Source organism: Rana temporaria, chromosome 1, assembly GCF_905171775.1.
Source record: "Rana temporaria chromosome 1, aRanTem1.1, whole genome shotgun sequence".
NCBI classification, from domain to species: domain Eukaryota; kingdom Metazoa; phylum Chordata; class Amphibia; order Anura; family Ranidae; genus Rana; species Rana temporaria.
In genome coordinates, this window is record NC_053489.1 from 258,392,661 (window position 1) to 258,406,708 (window position 14,048).

General features: G+C 40.0%; 1 protein-coding gene across 1 annotated transcript in view; it reads left to right on the plus strand.

Annotated features, from left to right (window-relative positions):
• Window positions 1–14,048, plus strand: part of SPTLC1 (serine palmitoyltransferase long chain base subunit 1) — an 84,853-nt gene that overhangs the window by 14,969 nt on the left and 55,836 nt on the right. Inside the window, exon 3 of the mRNA XM_040354797.1 lies at window positions 8,472–8,605. Within this exon, the coding sequence (XP_040210731.1) occupies window positions 8,472–8,605 (134 nt within the window). The remainder of the gene's footprint in view (window positions 1–8,471; window positions 8,606–14,048) is intronic.

The window sequence follows — 14,048 nt, forward strand, 5'->3', positions numbered from 1 at the left end:
ATTATTTTTTTTTTTTTTTTATAATGCACATACACTGGGGCACATAACTTAAAGGCACAAAACACTGTTATTATAGCAGCAGGTGGGAAGGGGCAGGCACTGAGACTAGCTGACGGGCAGGGAGGGAGGAGAGACAGCGGATGACTGAGGCATGTAAACTGACCACCGTATCAGGGCTCACAGCTGTGATAAACGTGGTGCGTTTACAGAGGGGGGGGGGGCAAGCACTAGGCAGGATCAGCCAGGTATTTTAGATGATAGAAAGGGACAAATTACACAGCTGCTTTTGTTTAATTTTTAATTTTTTATTTTTTAAGGGTTTCAACCACTTTTTAAGGCTCTATTGATCATCTGCTTTATTCAGATCATTTGCATCCGTATCACTTTTAAATAAGCATTCCCTTTTGTGCAAAGGGAAGTGATTCTATGCAAGTTGTTTCCTTTTTCAAACTGTGTTTAAGAATAAATTATGCTTTGCATTGTTATAGCTATCTGAGTTCATATGGTTAGACTTAAAATTTGTAAACGAAGATGGACTGCTGTTTAAAGTATGGTTACAATTACATATATATATGTCTACTTGTATATATCAAATACAGATTTACAATACACCAAACGCAACAATTCACGTTTTTTGTACAGGAAATTTAAAATTCATGAGTTGTATTAAAACAAAAAACAACAGTGTTTTTTTTTTTTTTATTATTTTTTTTATACTTTTTTTTGTTGCTAAACACAAATGTAATGTTTAATGACTAATTTTAGGTTAATTACATACTAGAGAAAATGTAGTAATCAGTCATGATTGTGTGAAAGTGGGTGTGATCGTTATTCTAGTGTAGCCAAACTTCATAGAGCAATTTTTTTGTAGGTGGGTCTGTTTTCTGAAGCCTGAGCGTCATGTATTTCAAGGCCGGTTGAATTCTGGTTGCTGTGAGAAAACTCTTATGCCGCGTACACACGATCATTTTTTCGGCTTGTAAAAAAACGAAGTTTTTTCCAACTTCATCATTAAAACGACGTTGCCCACACACGATCGTTAAAAAAATAAAATAAAAATGCTCTAGCAATACGCGGTGACGTACAACACGTGCGACGGCACTATAAAGGGGAAGTTCATGCAGATGGCGCCACCCTTGGGGCTGCTTTTGCTGATTTTGTTTTAGTAAAAGGACTATTCGCGCTTTTCAGTCTGTTTAAAGCGTGATGAATGTGCTTACTCCATTACGATCGGTAGTTTTACCAGAACGAGCGCTCCCGTCTCATAACTTGCTTCTGAGCATGCACAGGTTTTTCACGTCGTTAAAGCCCACACACAATCATTTTTTACAACCTGAAAAACTACATAGTTTAAAACGTTGTGAAAAAATTGAGCATGTTCGAATTTTTTGGGAGTTTTTCAGAACCCGAAAAGTTTTTTTTTTTTTACAAGCCGAAAAATGATCGTGTGTACGCGGCATTGGTGTCACTTTTGATACTTTCAACTTTTTGTATGTATGAGACGCATGTAGCCTACAGGGGATGTTCGAAAAATGCCTTTCCATCAGATTTTTTTTTTTTTTCGAAAAAGATGTTTAGGTTTATAGCCCAGTTCCAAAAAAAAATATAATCATCCAAAAAATAAGATTGCCCCCCTGCAGATGCTTACAAATTTTAGAAGGCGGGTCAGCCAAAAGCCTTTCTCCTCGGTGCCGTCTCCCATAGTAATTCCTTTTTTTTTTTTTTCCCACTCAATGTCTCCAGTCATCAGGGTTAAATGATACCCATAGTGAGTAAACGCCGGAATATGGAGCACAATGTACCCCCCCGTCACCTGTGCTGCTTTGTAAGTAATTCTGAGGAGCAGGGTTGATATAGTAGTAATTGCATAATCAAGAACTACACACCTCCTGGGAGAGAAGGAGCTTGCATGTCATGTGGCCTTCCTGGAAAAAAATCTGGAAAGGTAAAACACAAAAGGATTGAAAGAAAATAATGAATCCGCGCCAGGTGTCAAATAGATTGACTCACAAAATTAAATCTTACCTCCTATATATCTAAGCTGCTCCCCAAGAATGTAAAGAGTGAAAACCTTTTACTATAGAGTGATTAATGATAAAGAGGGCGCTAAAAAGTGATTAATTGTAAACACTCATAAATTATAAACTATATAAATATATATAAAAATATACGAATAAATATAAAAAGAAAATCACAAATTCCACTTCTAGTAAATCAAGTGTAGTGCTACACAAATGATAGTAAATCTATATAATAGATAGACAAAAATGTGATAATTGTCCAATAGCAGAAAAAATATATAAATATAGTCCCAATAGTAAAAGAAATCTCAAATATAGTGATTTAAATTCCAAAGTCCATTCACCAAAATGAATAAATTCTTGTTGTGATATAATTGATGAGCCAGGAAAGTGCAAACTTGTTCCTTCACCATATGCTAGAATATGACACCCAAAGTGCACAAATAGGGAATGTGCTTACCAGATTTAATGGATCTTTTTGATTAGAAAAAGATCACAACTGCTTGGCAGAAGCGTCCCTGCACACTTCGCATTAGACAGGGGATGTGGGCTAGTATCTCAAAGCCTCCGTTTCAGAGATGGAACATGAAACGAAAAACCCAAAAACTTCCATAGTGCAAACCATTTATTAAAAGAATTAAAACAGGACAGGAAAAAGCGGAGGCCAAATGGCCGCTTACATTAAAAGATGCCCATCCCGGCACTGGAGGTGCAGACTTGTAGGAGAGACGCTGTTTGTTCCTCCACTTCTGCGGTGGCGTGCGTTCCAGCAGCCCGGAGCTTAAGCCAGATCAGAGGATGGGACGTAAGGGGTGCACGTGACCAGGCTACGACCGCCTAAAAGCCTTTTCTCTTCAGTGCCGTCTCCCATAGTAATTACTTTTTTTTGCCACTCAATGTCTCCAGTCATCGGGTTAAATGATACCCATAGTGAGTGAACTCTGGAATATGGAGCACAATGTAACCCCCGTCACCTGTGCTGCTCTGTAAGTAATTCTGAGGAGCAGGGTTGATATAGTAGTAATTGCATAATTGAGGACTACACACCTCCTGGGAGAGAAGGACCTTGCGTGTCATGTGGCCTTCCTGGAAAAAATCTGGAAAGGTAAAACACAAAGGGAGGCATGGAGTTTGGGTTGATATCAGTTTTGAAGGAAGTTTACCTTTTGCATGCACAAAGTATTTTACCTTAATGCATTAAGGTAAAACCAAAACTTTCTGCCTTTAGAACCACTTTCAGCGAGTCACTGACCCCCATTAAAGGTATTTAGGTACTCTTCCCAAAAAAACAAACAAACTTGGCATTAGATATACTTTAAACACAGATGTGCAAATCCTATATATTGCAATATTCATAACAGAGCTAAAAATATAATCCTGGACTCTGATCTATCCTTTAGCCCCCACCTCCAATCACTGTCCAAATCTTGCCGCCTCAACCTCTGCAACATTTCCCAAAATACGCCCCATTCTATCCAATGACACTGCAAAGCTCCTAGTTCAATCCCTGATCATCTCTCGTCTCGACCACTGCAACTCCCTTCTCATTGGCTTACCTCTACATAGGCTATCCCCTTCAGTCCGTCATGGATGCTTCTGCCAGGGTCATAAACATTACCAACCGCTCCGTGTCTGCAACTCCTCTCTGCCAATCCCTCCATTGGCTTCATCCAACAAATCAAAAACAACTTACAAAGCCATCCACAACTTCGCCCCAGCTACATCGCTAGCCTAGTCTCAAAATACCAACCTAATCACTCTCTTTGTTCCTCAAGACCTCCTGCTCTCTAGCTTCTCTGTCACCTCCTCCCAGGACTTTTACAGAGCTTTTCCCATCCTATGAAAGTTCCTACCCCAATCTGTCCGATTTACCTCCCACTCTGCTTGCTTTTAGACTATACCTGAAAACACTCTTCAGAGAAGCCTATCACTTGACCATCTCTCCTATATTGTAAGCTCTAACGAACGAGCAGGGCCCTCTGATTCCTCCTGTATTGTATTGTATTGTATTGTAACTGTACTGTCTGCCCTCATGTTGTAAGGTGCTGCGCAAATTGTTGGTGCTGTATAAATCAAAAATTGGAGCATAGCCCATAAGAGTTCTAGGGAGGGAGGAGGAGAATAAAGTTAGCTGCAATAATAAATAAAAAAGTGTGTGTGTATGTATGTATATATATATATATATTACAGTACAGACCAAAAGTTTTGACACATAACAAAAAAGTGTGAAACAACTGAAAATATATTTCATATTCTAGGTTCTTCAAAGTAGCCACCTTTTGCTTTGATTACTGCTTTGCACACTCTTGCCATTCTCTTGATGAGCTTCAAGAGGTAGTCACCTGGCGCAGCACCCCATCACTCTTCTTCTTGGTCAAATAGCCCTTACACAGCCTGGAGGTGTGTTTGGGGTCATTGTCCTGTTGAAAAATAAATGATGGTCCAACTAAACGCAAACCGGATGGAATAGCATGCCGCTGCAAGATGCTGTGGTAGCCATGCTGGTTCAGTATGCCTTCAATTTTTGAATAAATCCCCAACAGTGTCACCAGCAAAGCACCTCCACACACACACCTCCTCCTCCATGCTTCACGGTGGGAGCCAGGCATGTAGAGTCCATCCGTTCACCTTTCTGCGTCGCACACAGACACGGGGGGTTGGAACCAAAGATCTCATGTTTGGACTCGTCAGACCAAAGCACAGATTTCCACTGGTCTAATGTCCATTCCTTGTGTTCTTTAGCCCAAACAAGTCTCTTCTGCTTGTTGCCTTTCTTTAGCAGTGGTTTCCTAGCAGATATTCTACCATGAAGGCCTGATTCACACAGTCTCCTCTTCACAGTTCTAGAGATGTGTCTGCTGCAAAAGGTGGCTACTTTGAAGAACCTAGAATATGAAATATATTTTCAGTTGTTTCACACTTTTTTGTTATGTATAATTCCACATGTGTTAATTCATAGTTTTGATGCCTTGAGTGTGAATCTACAATTTTCATAGTCATGAAAATAAAGAAAACTCTTTGAATGAGAAGGTGTGTCCAAACTTTTGGTCTGTACTGTAATATATATATATATATATATATACACATTACATTTTATAGTAAGCTTTATTGATAATCCAATAGAGGAAGTTCATGCCATCCAGTGGATGAAACGTGTCGGTGTACACAATCCAGATCTATTTGGCACCAGATACCCATCCTCCCTTCCACTGCCTGAGTCCATGCCACAGCCTAGATGGCCCTGCATGTCTGAACATTTGGGAACCTCCCTCAGAGATCTGCTTTGTGACCCATGGGTGCGTGACCCGAGGCTATCACATCCCTATCATACTGATGTCAGGAACCCACCCACGCAGCTGCCAAACCAGTAAAGTGCTGGTATCCCACTTAGAGGCAGCTGGAGGATACTTTCCACCTCCTACTCTGTAGTACATGACGAGACCCCCCCCATAACCAGAGGTGATTTACCGCATCTCCATACCTACCAAACGCCTCACACTCTAAGGACTTCACATGAGGCAAGCTGTGCCTCATAGTGGAAACTACCATTTCCAGTTACTGTCGGATACACTGAGATTTCATCGCTGGGATTTATTGGATTGTTGTCACTTCATATGGGGATCCCTTGAGAGGACTGTTATGCCTAACCAACTTTACTTGATTATGTGATCATTTTACTTCACTTATTATATTCATACAGGTGCCCCATGGGAGGTTGTATGATAGCTGACACCACTAAGGTTTCCTGCTACTCACCACTACCTGACGGTCTATGACATTATTACTGAATATGTACTGATATCTGAGTGCGTGTGATGTTTTGAGAGAACCAGGTGTATGTTTTTTTTTAAAGACAACAATGCCCTATTTTTAGTGATCCTCTGCTGTCTGTTTATTCATTTTCTCTGTTGGATTTTTTTGGATTATCAATAAAGCTTACTAAATATCGGCTATTACTTTATTCCTCTCCTCCCTATTAGAACTCCTATGAGCTATCCCCCATTTTTTTTAGTTATAATAATAATAATAATAATAATAATAATAATAATAATACAAAATAAATATGCACTTTTTAATTTAGTTTCACTTCTTGAAGCTATTCATGCTTACGCACTGAAAAGGGTTTTTAATCTTTGTAATACCTTGTACAACTGTGCACTCAATATCTCATTGCTGGTCGGCCTTAAAATCCACTCTTCTCACTTGTTGATAAGAATATTTTGTATTATGGTTGGAATTTCAACTTTGGTACTTTTAGAGCACAACCAACTTTAAAATGTCACTAAACCTACATTATAAATGGTCAATGAATGGTCTATTACATGCTGTTCATACTCACTATGTCAGCACTCAAATTTTCCACTCGCATCATGCAAGTCAAAAATGAGGGCTGGCGAGCGTGGGTTGCAAGGGAGCGGGGGCCCCAGCAGGTGGAACAACGCTGTAGCAGCTTGCATTTGCTGTGTGTTTTCCGCATGCGCTGTTGCATACAGCCCCGCCTCCTGCCCCGTGTACTTTGATAGACGGAACACCCATCCAATCCTAGGACGTGTAACAGATGTCAAATTCCCCAGGCCAGGAGACGGGGCTGTACATAATGGCGAATGCGGGGAACACACCGTAATTAACCACTTTCCGCCTGCCGGTGTTTTTTTTTACGGCCACAATGTGGCTCTTAATTGCCGGGAGGCCGTCTATATATGGCCTCCAGCCACTGGGGGTGCGAGCAGCGACGCGTGCACGCACGGCGCGTCACCGAGATGCCGATGTGCGTGCCTGGTGGCCGCGATGTCCGCCAGGTACCCGTGATCGGCAGTGACAGAGCAGGGATGTGGAGCTCTGTGTGTAAACACAGAGCTTCACGTCCTGTCAGGGAGAGGAGACTCCATAGGTACATAGGGACACAGCATCGGTCACCTCCTCCAGTCAGTCTCCTCCCCCACAGTAAGAGTCACTCCCAGAATACACATTTAACCCCTTCCTCGCCCCCTAGTGTTAACCCCTTCCCTGCCAGTCACATTTTTTTACAGTAATCAGTGCATATTTATAGCACTGTTCGCTGTATTAATGTAAATGGTGTCAAAAGTGTCCGATGTGTCCGCCATAATATCGCAGTCCTGACAAAATTTGCAGATCGCTGTATTACTAGTAAAAATAAGTAAAAAGTAAAAAAATGTCAGAATTCTATTCCCTATTTTGTAGCCACTATAACTTTTGCGTCACTATACACTTATTGCGTTTTTTTTTTTTAATGGGATATTATAGCAGAAAGTAAAACATATTGTGTTTTTTTTTTTTTCCAACATTGTCGCTCTTTTTTTGTTTATAGCGCAAAAAATAAAAACCGCAGAGGTGATCAAATACCACCAAAAGAAAGCTCTATTTGTGGGGAAAAGGACGTAAATTTTGTTTGGGAGGCACGTCGCACGACCGCGCAATTTTAATTTAAAGCGATGCAGTGCTGAAAGCTGAAATTTTGCCTGTGCCCAGTAAGCAAGTGGTTAAAATGAAAGCTGTTACAGCGATGTTAGTCAGTGCTCTGATGAATCCTTTTCCTCGCCGCCTCTTTCCCTGCACAGGTAGGCTGCATTTTTGGGCACAGGTAGGCTGTATTGTTGGGCACAGGTAGGGCTGCACTGATGGGCACAGATAAAGTTGTTAATATTTAGTTTTATAACTTAATTCTGCATAAAACATTTTAAGTGTCATTTCATAACATCATTTTATGAGGGCGGGGCAGGGTAGTGGTTGAGTTGGGCAACTGGTGGTGAGTAACCCTTGAGGCTTGGCTAGAAGCTCAGGACTTTTTGAGCCCTGCACTATGTCACTATGTGATTTTGTTTTCTGTCTTCTGCAAGAAAATTGGTTGATTCTGCGGCTTTCTATGTCCACCTTCTTTCTGTTCATGTCCCCAATTCAGCTAGGGATTTTGCAGCTGTGTTGGCAAATCTGCACCTCCTTATTCTAAAACACAGGCTGGGGGGGCTTAACGCAGCCTGTGACAGGCAGAAATCCGCCCACCATGTTCACAACAAAGATTTAATTTCAAATAAATATTTGTATGCTAATTTAAAACAGTTTATTGTTTATTTTTACCCTGTATTCCAAATGTTCTTTTATTTTGAACAAGTGACCGTCAGCGCAACTAAACCCACAACTGTATCTGTTCCCAAAGCAGTTCAAGTACATTCAAGGCATACTGTGAATGATATTTTCACAGTTGCTTGTACTCTGAACTGAACCGTCAAGCCATAACTGATCATATGTGCAGTACCATAGCAGCTTTCTTGGCCATAAAGGATAGGAAGGTTTAATTCTGTTTAGATGTTGCAGCACATTTATTTCAATGTGTGCGTCATTGTTCTACTTAATTTTAGAGTGTTCATATTAACCCAACTATGGTTTTTGTTTAAATGATGTATTTTTTTTTATTTTTTTTTTTTACTGTAGATGTCCACTTTGGAGTTAGAAGAGAGACTTGCCAAATTTATGAGAACTGAAGAAGCAATCCTTTATTCATATGGATTTGCTACCATTGCAAGTGCTATCCCTGCATATTCAAAAAGGGGGGACATTGTATTTGTGTAAGTACTATCTAATGAGTAGAGTAGTGGACAAAAGTGTTGGGCAGAGGCTAAACTTTGCCTATCTCTTGGCCACTGCTCCTGTTTGTCTGCAGTGATTATTTTAATTGCCAGGCTATCATTGCACTTTGTTTTAATATTTCATAAATTAGTTTGGTTATTATGACTATTGCAAATCAAATTTTGTTAGCGATTTGTGTTTTCTAGTAATCCATATATTTTTTTTTTTAATTAATAATAATAATAATAATAATAATAATAATAATAATAATAATAATAATAATAAAGACATGCATACAATATAGCAAGCAAAGAGAGCCAACCAAGTTGACAACAGTTCAGGTCTTTGCATCCGTTACGAGAGTAAACCCAGGGAAGAGATACTTGCTAAGGTATCGGGGATTGAACATTTTCAGGCAATCAAACCTCCAGAGGAAAGACTTGTGCTGCTGACGAGGAAACCATAGCATGCCAGACCACTTTTATATTGTATTAAGAGTAGAAAAAGGGAAATAAAGAAGAGGAGGGAGGGGTTATCTAAACTTGATATTCACTATATACTTCAGGCTGGAATCCAGTAGATCTTTGTATCTATCGAAGAGTGTAAATGGTGTCCAATAAAACCAGATCTTTTGAAAACGGACTTCTTTTAAGAGATAAAGTAAGTTACTCCGTCTTCCGGCTGTTAGGAGTGCAAGCCATGACCACGTTGATCAGATGAATTGCCAGAAAACCTCTAGATTTTTCATTTGCAGAAAGAACTGAGATTAAGACAAGTTGCAGAGTGAAGCCTAAGAGAGAGGGATCTGTCAGGTCTCGGATATGCGCACAAACATTTGCCGGAAGGGGCGGATCAGCACACCGGACCAGAAAATGTGGTATAGTGTGCCACTATCTGCCCCAGAATTCCACAAGATGGGATCTCGGTACCATTGGGTCAATAGCTTTTACCAAGATTCCTGCCCTTTGAAGGAAATGGACTTGCACATTAAGTGAAGTATAAATTTGTCACTAGGCAGAGAATTCTTGAGCTGAGTCTGTTTGTTTCCCAGTCCTTCGACTGTGTTTGAGCTGCTATCCCAAACTCCGTTGAACCATTAGCTCTTTGTGCAACCAAACCTTAAAGGGTTTGTAAAGGACATTTTTTTTTTCCTTAATAGCTTCCTTTACCTTAATGCAGTGCTGTTTTCATGTCCTCATTGTTTGTTTTTGCTCTCAAGTTGCTGTAATTCTTCTCTGATCTCCACACTCCTGGTTGTCTGTTTCCTGATAACCACAGTACTGGGAGCTTTCTCTCTGTGGTCACTAATCAAGGAGGTGTAATTACTGTGTGTCTTAAAAACCCCCTCAGCACCAATCAGTTTAGTTTTCCAAACCATCACTGCCCTGTATTGCTCTGTGGCTCGTTACATCACAGAAGCAGGAAACGGCAATGCAAAACGAAACTAGAAACTGCAGGTACATTATACGATTGATTTTTTTATCTATTTTTTTTTAAAAGGAATCGGTTAACTATTATGTCTCTATACCCTGTAAACAGTCATTTCAGCAAAAACATTTTTTTCCTTTACAACTCCTTTAAGGAAGGGTCATTCTCGATTTTTGGGAGCAGTGAGCACAGCATAAGTGACCAAGAGACCATGTTGAAACAGTGAGGGGTTCAAACAGGTATTTCAAATGAAGTAGGATTTGGCATTTTACCCCTGGGGTGTAGGGACAGAGAGGATATAGCTAATCTGTTATGCTTGCCACGTGGGGCAGGAGAAGGGTTGATCATCGATTTGAATAGTGGCTACCGTTTTGCAGCCTTGGTATCCAAAAATCCTGTGCCCTGGATTTGTTGGATATAAATGGACAAAACCTCATGTCGTAAAGCCCTGGAAGAAAGTTGATGATAGATCCCAATTTTTTATTTTTTATATATCTAACTTGTGTTCAAAACTGATCACATGTGCGATTCAGATTCTCATAGAAGCCAATGAGCCTAGAATTCATATCTGAACTACACAGATTTGCAGTAAACTCGCACTGCCGCAGCACCACATATGTGCGAACCGGTTCCACAGAAAGTCGGTTTAATTTGCGTAATGCGAATCGGATGCGGTTCAAAACTCATCCAATTTGCATATACAGTGCCTTGAAAAAGTATTCATACCCCCTTGAGATTTTCCACATTTTGTCATGTTGCAACCAAAAACGTGAATGTATTTTATGTGATAGACCAACAAAAAGTGACACAATTGTGAAGTGGAAGTAACATTTTATAAAAGGTTTTTAATAATTTTTTTATATACAAATAAATATCTGAAAAGTGTGGTGTGCATTTGTATTCAGCCCCCTTTACTCTGCTACCCCTAACTAAAATCTAGTGGAACCAATTGCCTTCATAAGTCACCTAATTATTAAATAGAGTCCACCTGTGTGTAATTTAATCTTGGTATAAATACAGCTGTTCTGTGAAACCCTCCAGAGGTTTGTTAGATAACCTTGGTGAACAAACCGCATCACAAAGGCTGTATAACACACCAGATAGGTCAGGGATAAAGTTGTGGAGAAGTTTAAAGCAGGGAAGCAGTGTTAGGTTTAAAAAAATATCCCAAGCTCTGAACATCTCACAGAGCACTGTTCAATCCATCATCTGAAAATAGAGTATGGCACATCTGGAAACCTACCAAGACATGGCCTGGCAAGGAGAGCCTTAATCGGAGAAGCAGGCAAGAGGCCCATGGTAACTCTGGAGGAGCTGCAGAGATCCACATCTCAGGTGGGAGAATCTGTCCACAGGAAAACTATTAGTCGTACACTCCACAAATCTGGCCTTTACGAAAGAGTGGCAAGAAGAAAGCCATTGTTGAAAGAAAGCCATAAGGAGCCCCATTTGCAGTTTGCGAGAAGCCATGTGGGGGACACGGCAAACATGTAGAAGAAGGTGCTCTGATCAGATGAGGCCAAAATTTGACTTTTTGTCCTAAAAGCAAAATACCATGTTTGGCAGAAAACGAATGCTGACATCACATGAACACACCACCCCCACCGTGAAACATGGTGGTGGCAGCAGCATGTTGTGGGTATGCTTTTCTTCAGCATGGACAGGGAAGCTGGTCAGAAATGATGGTAAGATGGATGGAGCCAAATACAGGGCAATCTTAGAAGAAGACCTGTTGGCGTCTGCAAAAGACGCCAACAGGTCCAGACCTAAATCCAATTGAGAATCTGTGGCAAGACTTGAAAATTGCTGTTCAGACGCTCTCCATCCAATCTGACAGAACTTGAGCTTTTTTGCAAAGAAGAATGGGCAAAATTTGTACTCTAAATGTGCGAAGCGAGTAGAGACAAACCCCAAAAAACTTGCAGCTGTAATTGCAGTGAAAGGTGGTGTTACAAAGCATTCGCCCAGGGGGGCTGAATACAAATGCACGCCACACTTTTTCACAGATTTTATTTGTAAAACATTTGAAAACCATTTATCATTTTCTTTCCACTTCACAATTATGTACCACTTTGTGTTGGTCTATCACATAAAATCCCAATAAAATACATTTATATTTTTGGTTGTAACATGACAAAATGTGGAAAATATCAAGGGTTATGAATACTTTTTCAATGCACTGTATGTGAACGGAGCCTTAATGCTGAACTAGTGGAAGAAAAACCTTTACTTTTGCAATGGATTCCCCTCCCAAGTGCAAGGATTAACTGCTTGTTTTGCTTGGGGTATGATTAATAAGGTGAGAAGTCCACTCCTATTCCTCACTTCCCTGGCAGCCATGCTCTGGAATGTGGCCCTACTCTCGGGATTCTGCTATACAATGCTGGCCCTGCCCTGTATGAGATGACATTGAAAACATGGGACTGGTCGAGCAGTGAAGAAAAGAGGCTTGCTTTGGGGACATGGTCTTGTGAAGAGGAGGAAGCCTGCAGGAGCGTGGTTAAGGTAAGTATATCCCCCTTATTCATCATCCCCTTGGGAAAGCAAGACGTTCGCAGTAGGGAATACTTCACAATGATAAAGGGGTGTGTGGTTTTTTTTTTTTTTTTTTTTTCCCATCTTTCTTTTCTTTTTTCCCCTGGCATTGTTAAAATGGCCAAATACAGCTTAGCAATGTCTCAGACTATCTGCTGTGTGACTAGTTAATACTAGTGTCACATTTCTGTAGCCGGTGTATGCTTTGGGAATAGGAAAATGGCAGTACATATTATTATTATTATTATTATTATACAGGATTTATATAGCGCCAACAGTTTGCGCAGCGCTTTACATCAGGGAAGACAGTACAGTCACAATACAATCAATACAGGAGGGATCAGAGGGCCCTGCTCGTTAGAGCTTACAATCTAGAAGGGTACATATAGCTGGCTGAATAGGAAATATTTATTTCCTTTTGTAATAAACAGGATACAGTTCCATTTTTGTAATTTGACAAACAGTGCTAACCTGCAGTTGTACTTTGAAACCCAATACACTTTCTCCTTCATATTAAATCATTCACAGGGATCACCATTCCTCTCATAACAGTTAATGCATCTTAAAGGATCATTGATAAGCTTCTGCATTCCTCATCAGTGCTCTTTCAGGCAATTCAAGTGAAGTAATTTTTATTTTTGCCTAGCGTTTTAGCTGAAAAAAATCTTGATTGAAAATACAGCTTTGCATTACCACTTCTAATTTACATTTTGGCAAGAAGCTAGAGGGATGTTTGCTGTTTGAGAGCTTGGCCCTGTGTGAGACTTCAGAGCAGGCTGACTATAAAAATACATTTCTTGCTTCAGTCATGTCAAGTAAATTTATACGTATGTTTGTTTTGTTTTTTCTCTTTTAATTGCTCTGCAAACTGAATTATTAAATGTATCATTTTTGTACGTATTGATACTGCATGGCACAAACGCACACTCGCAAAGTGGAACTAGAATTCCCAGTGTGTTCCTCAAATTAACTTGCTGTAACTTGTGGTTCTGAAGAAGCTTCCATTGCCAAACATCCTGCATGGCTGTACTACAGTTTCCTTGTAAGTGGTCTGTCTCTTATTGTTCGTTCTCTGATCTTATAGTATAGCATATCTTTTTATTAGTCAAGTACAGCTGTGTTGCTCTGGGGCAAAGTTATTATTTTTATTTATATATGACTGAAACCATGTGTGCAGATCTGTGCAAACTAAACCACGAAACATACTTTAATATACATGGATATGATCCTGTGTGAGGAGAAGTGAAGCAATGGAAGCGGAGGGCTGCCAAAAAAACTTTAAATTGTACAATTTTAATGTAACCATTTTACAAGGAGGACTGTGGCTTGTGCTGTCACTTTTTGGTCTGTACATCTAAAAACAAAATCTAGTAATGAATATGATATAAAAAATAAATTTTTCAATTTGCATATGATATCGAACTTAAATGTATAATACAGGACACTGGATATTCATAAACCCTGAATTTATATGCCACT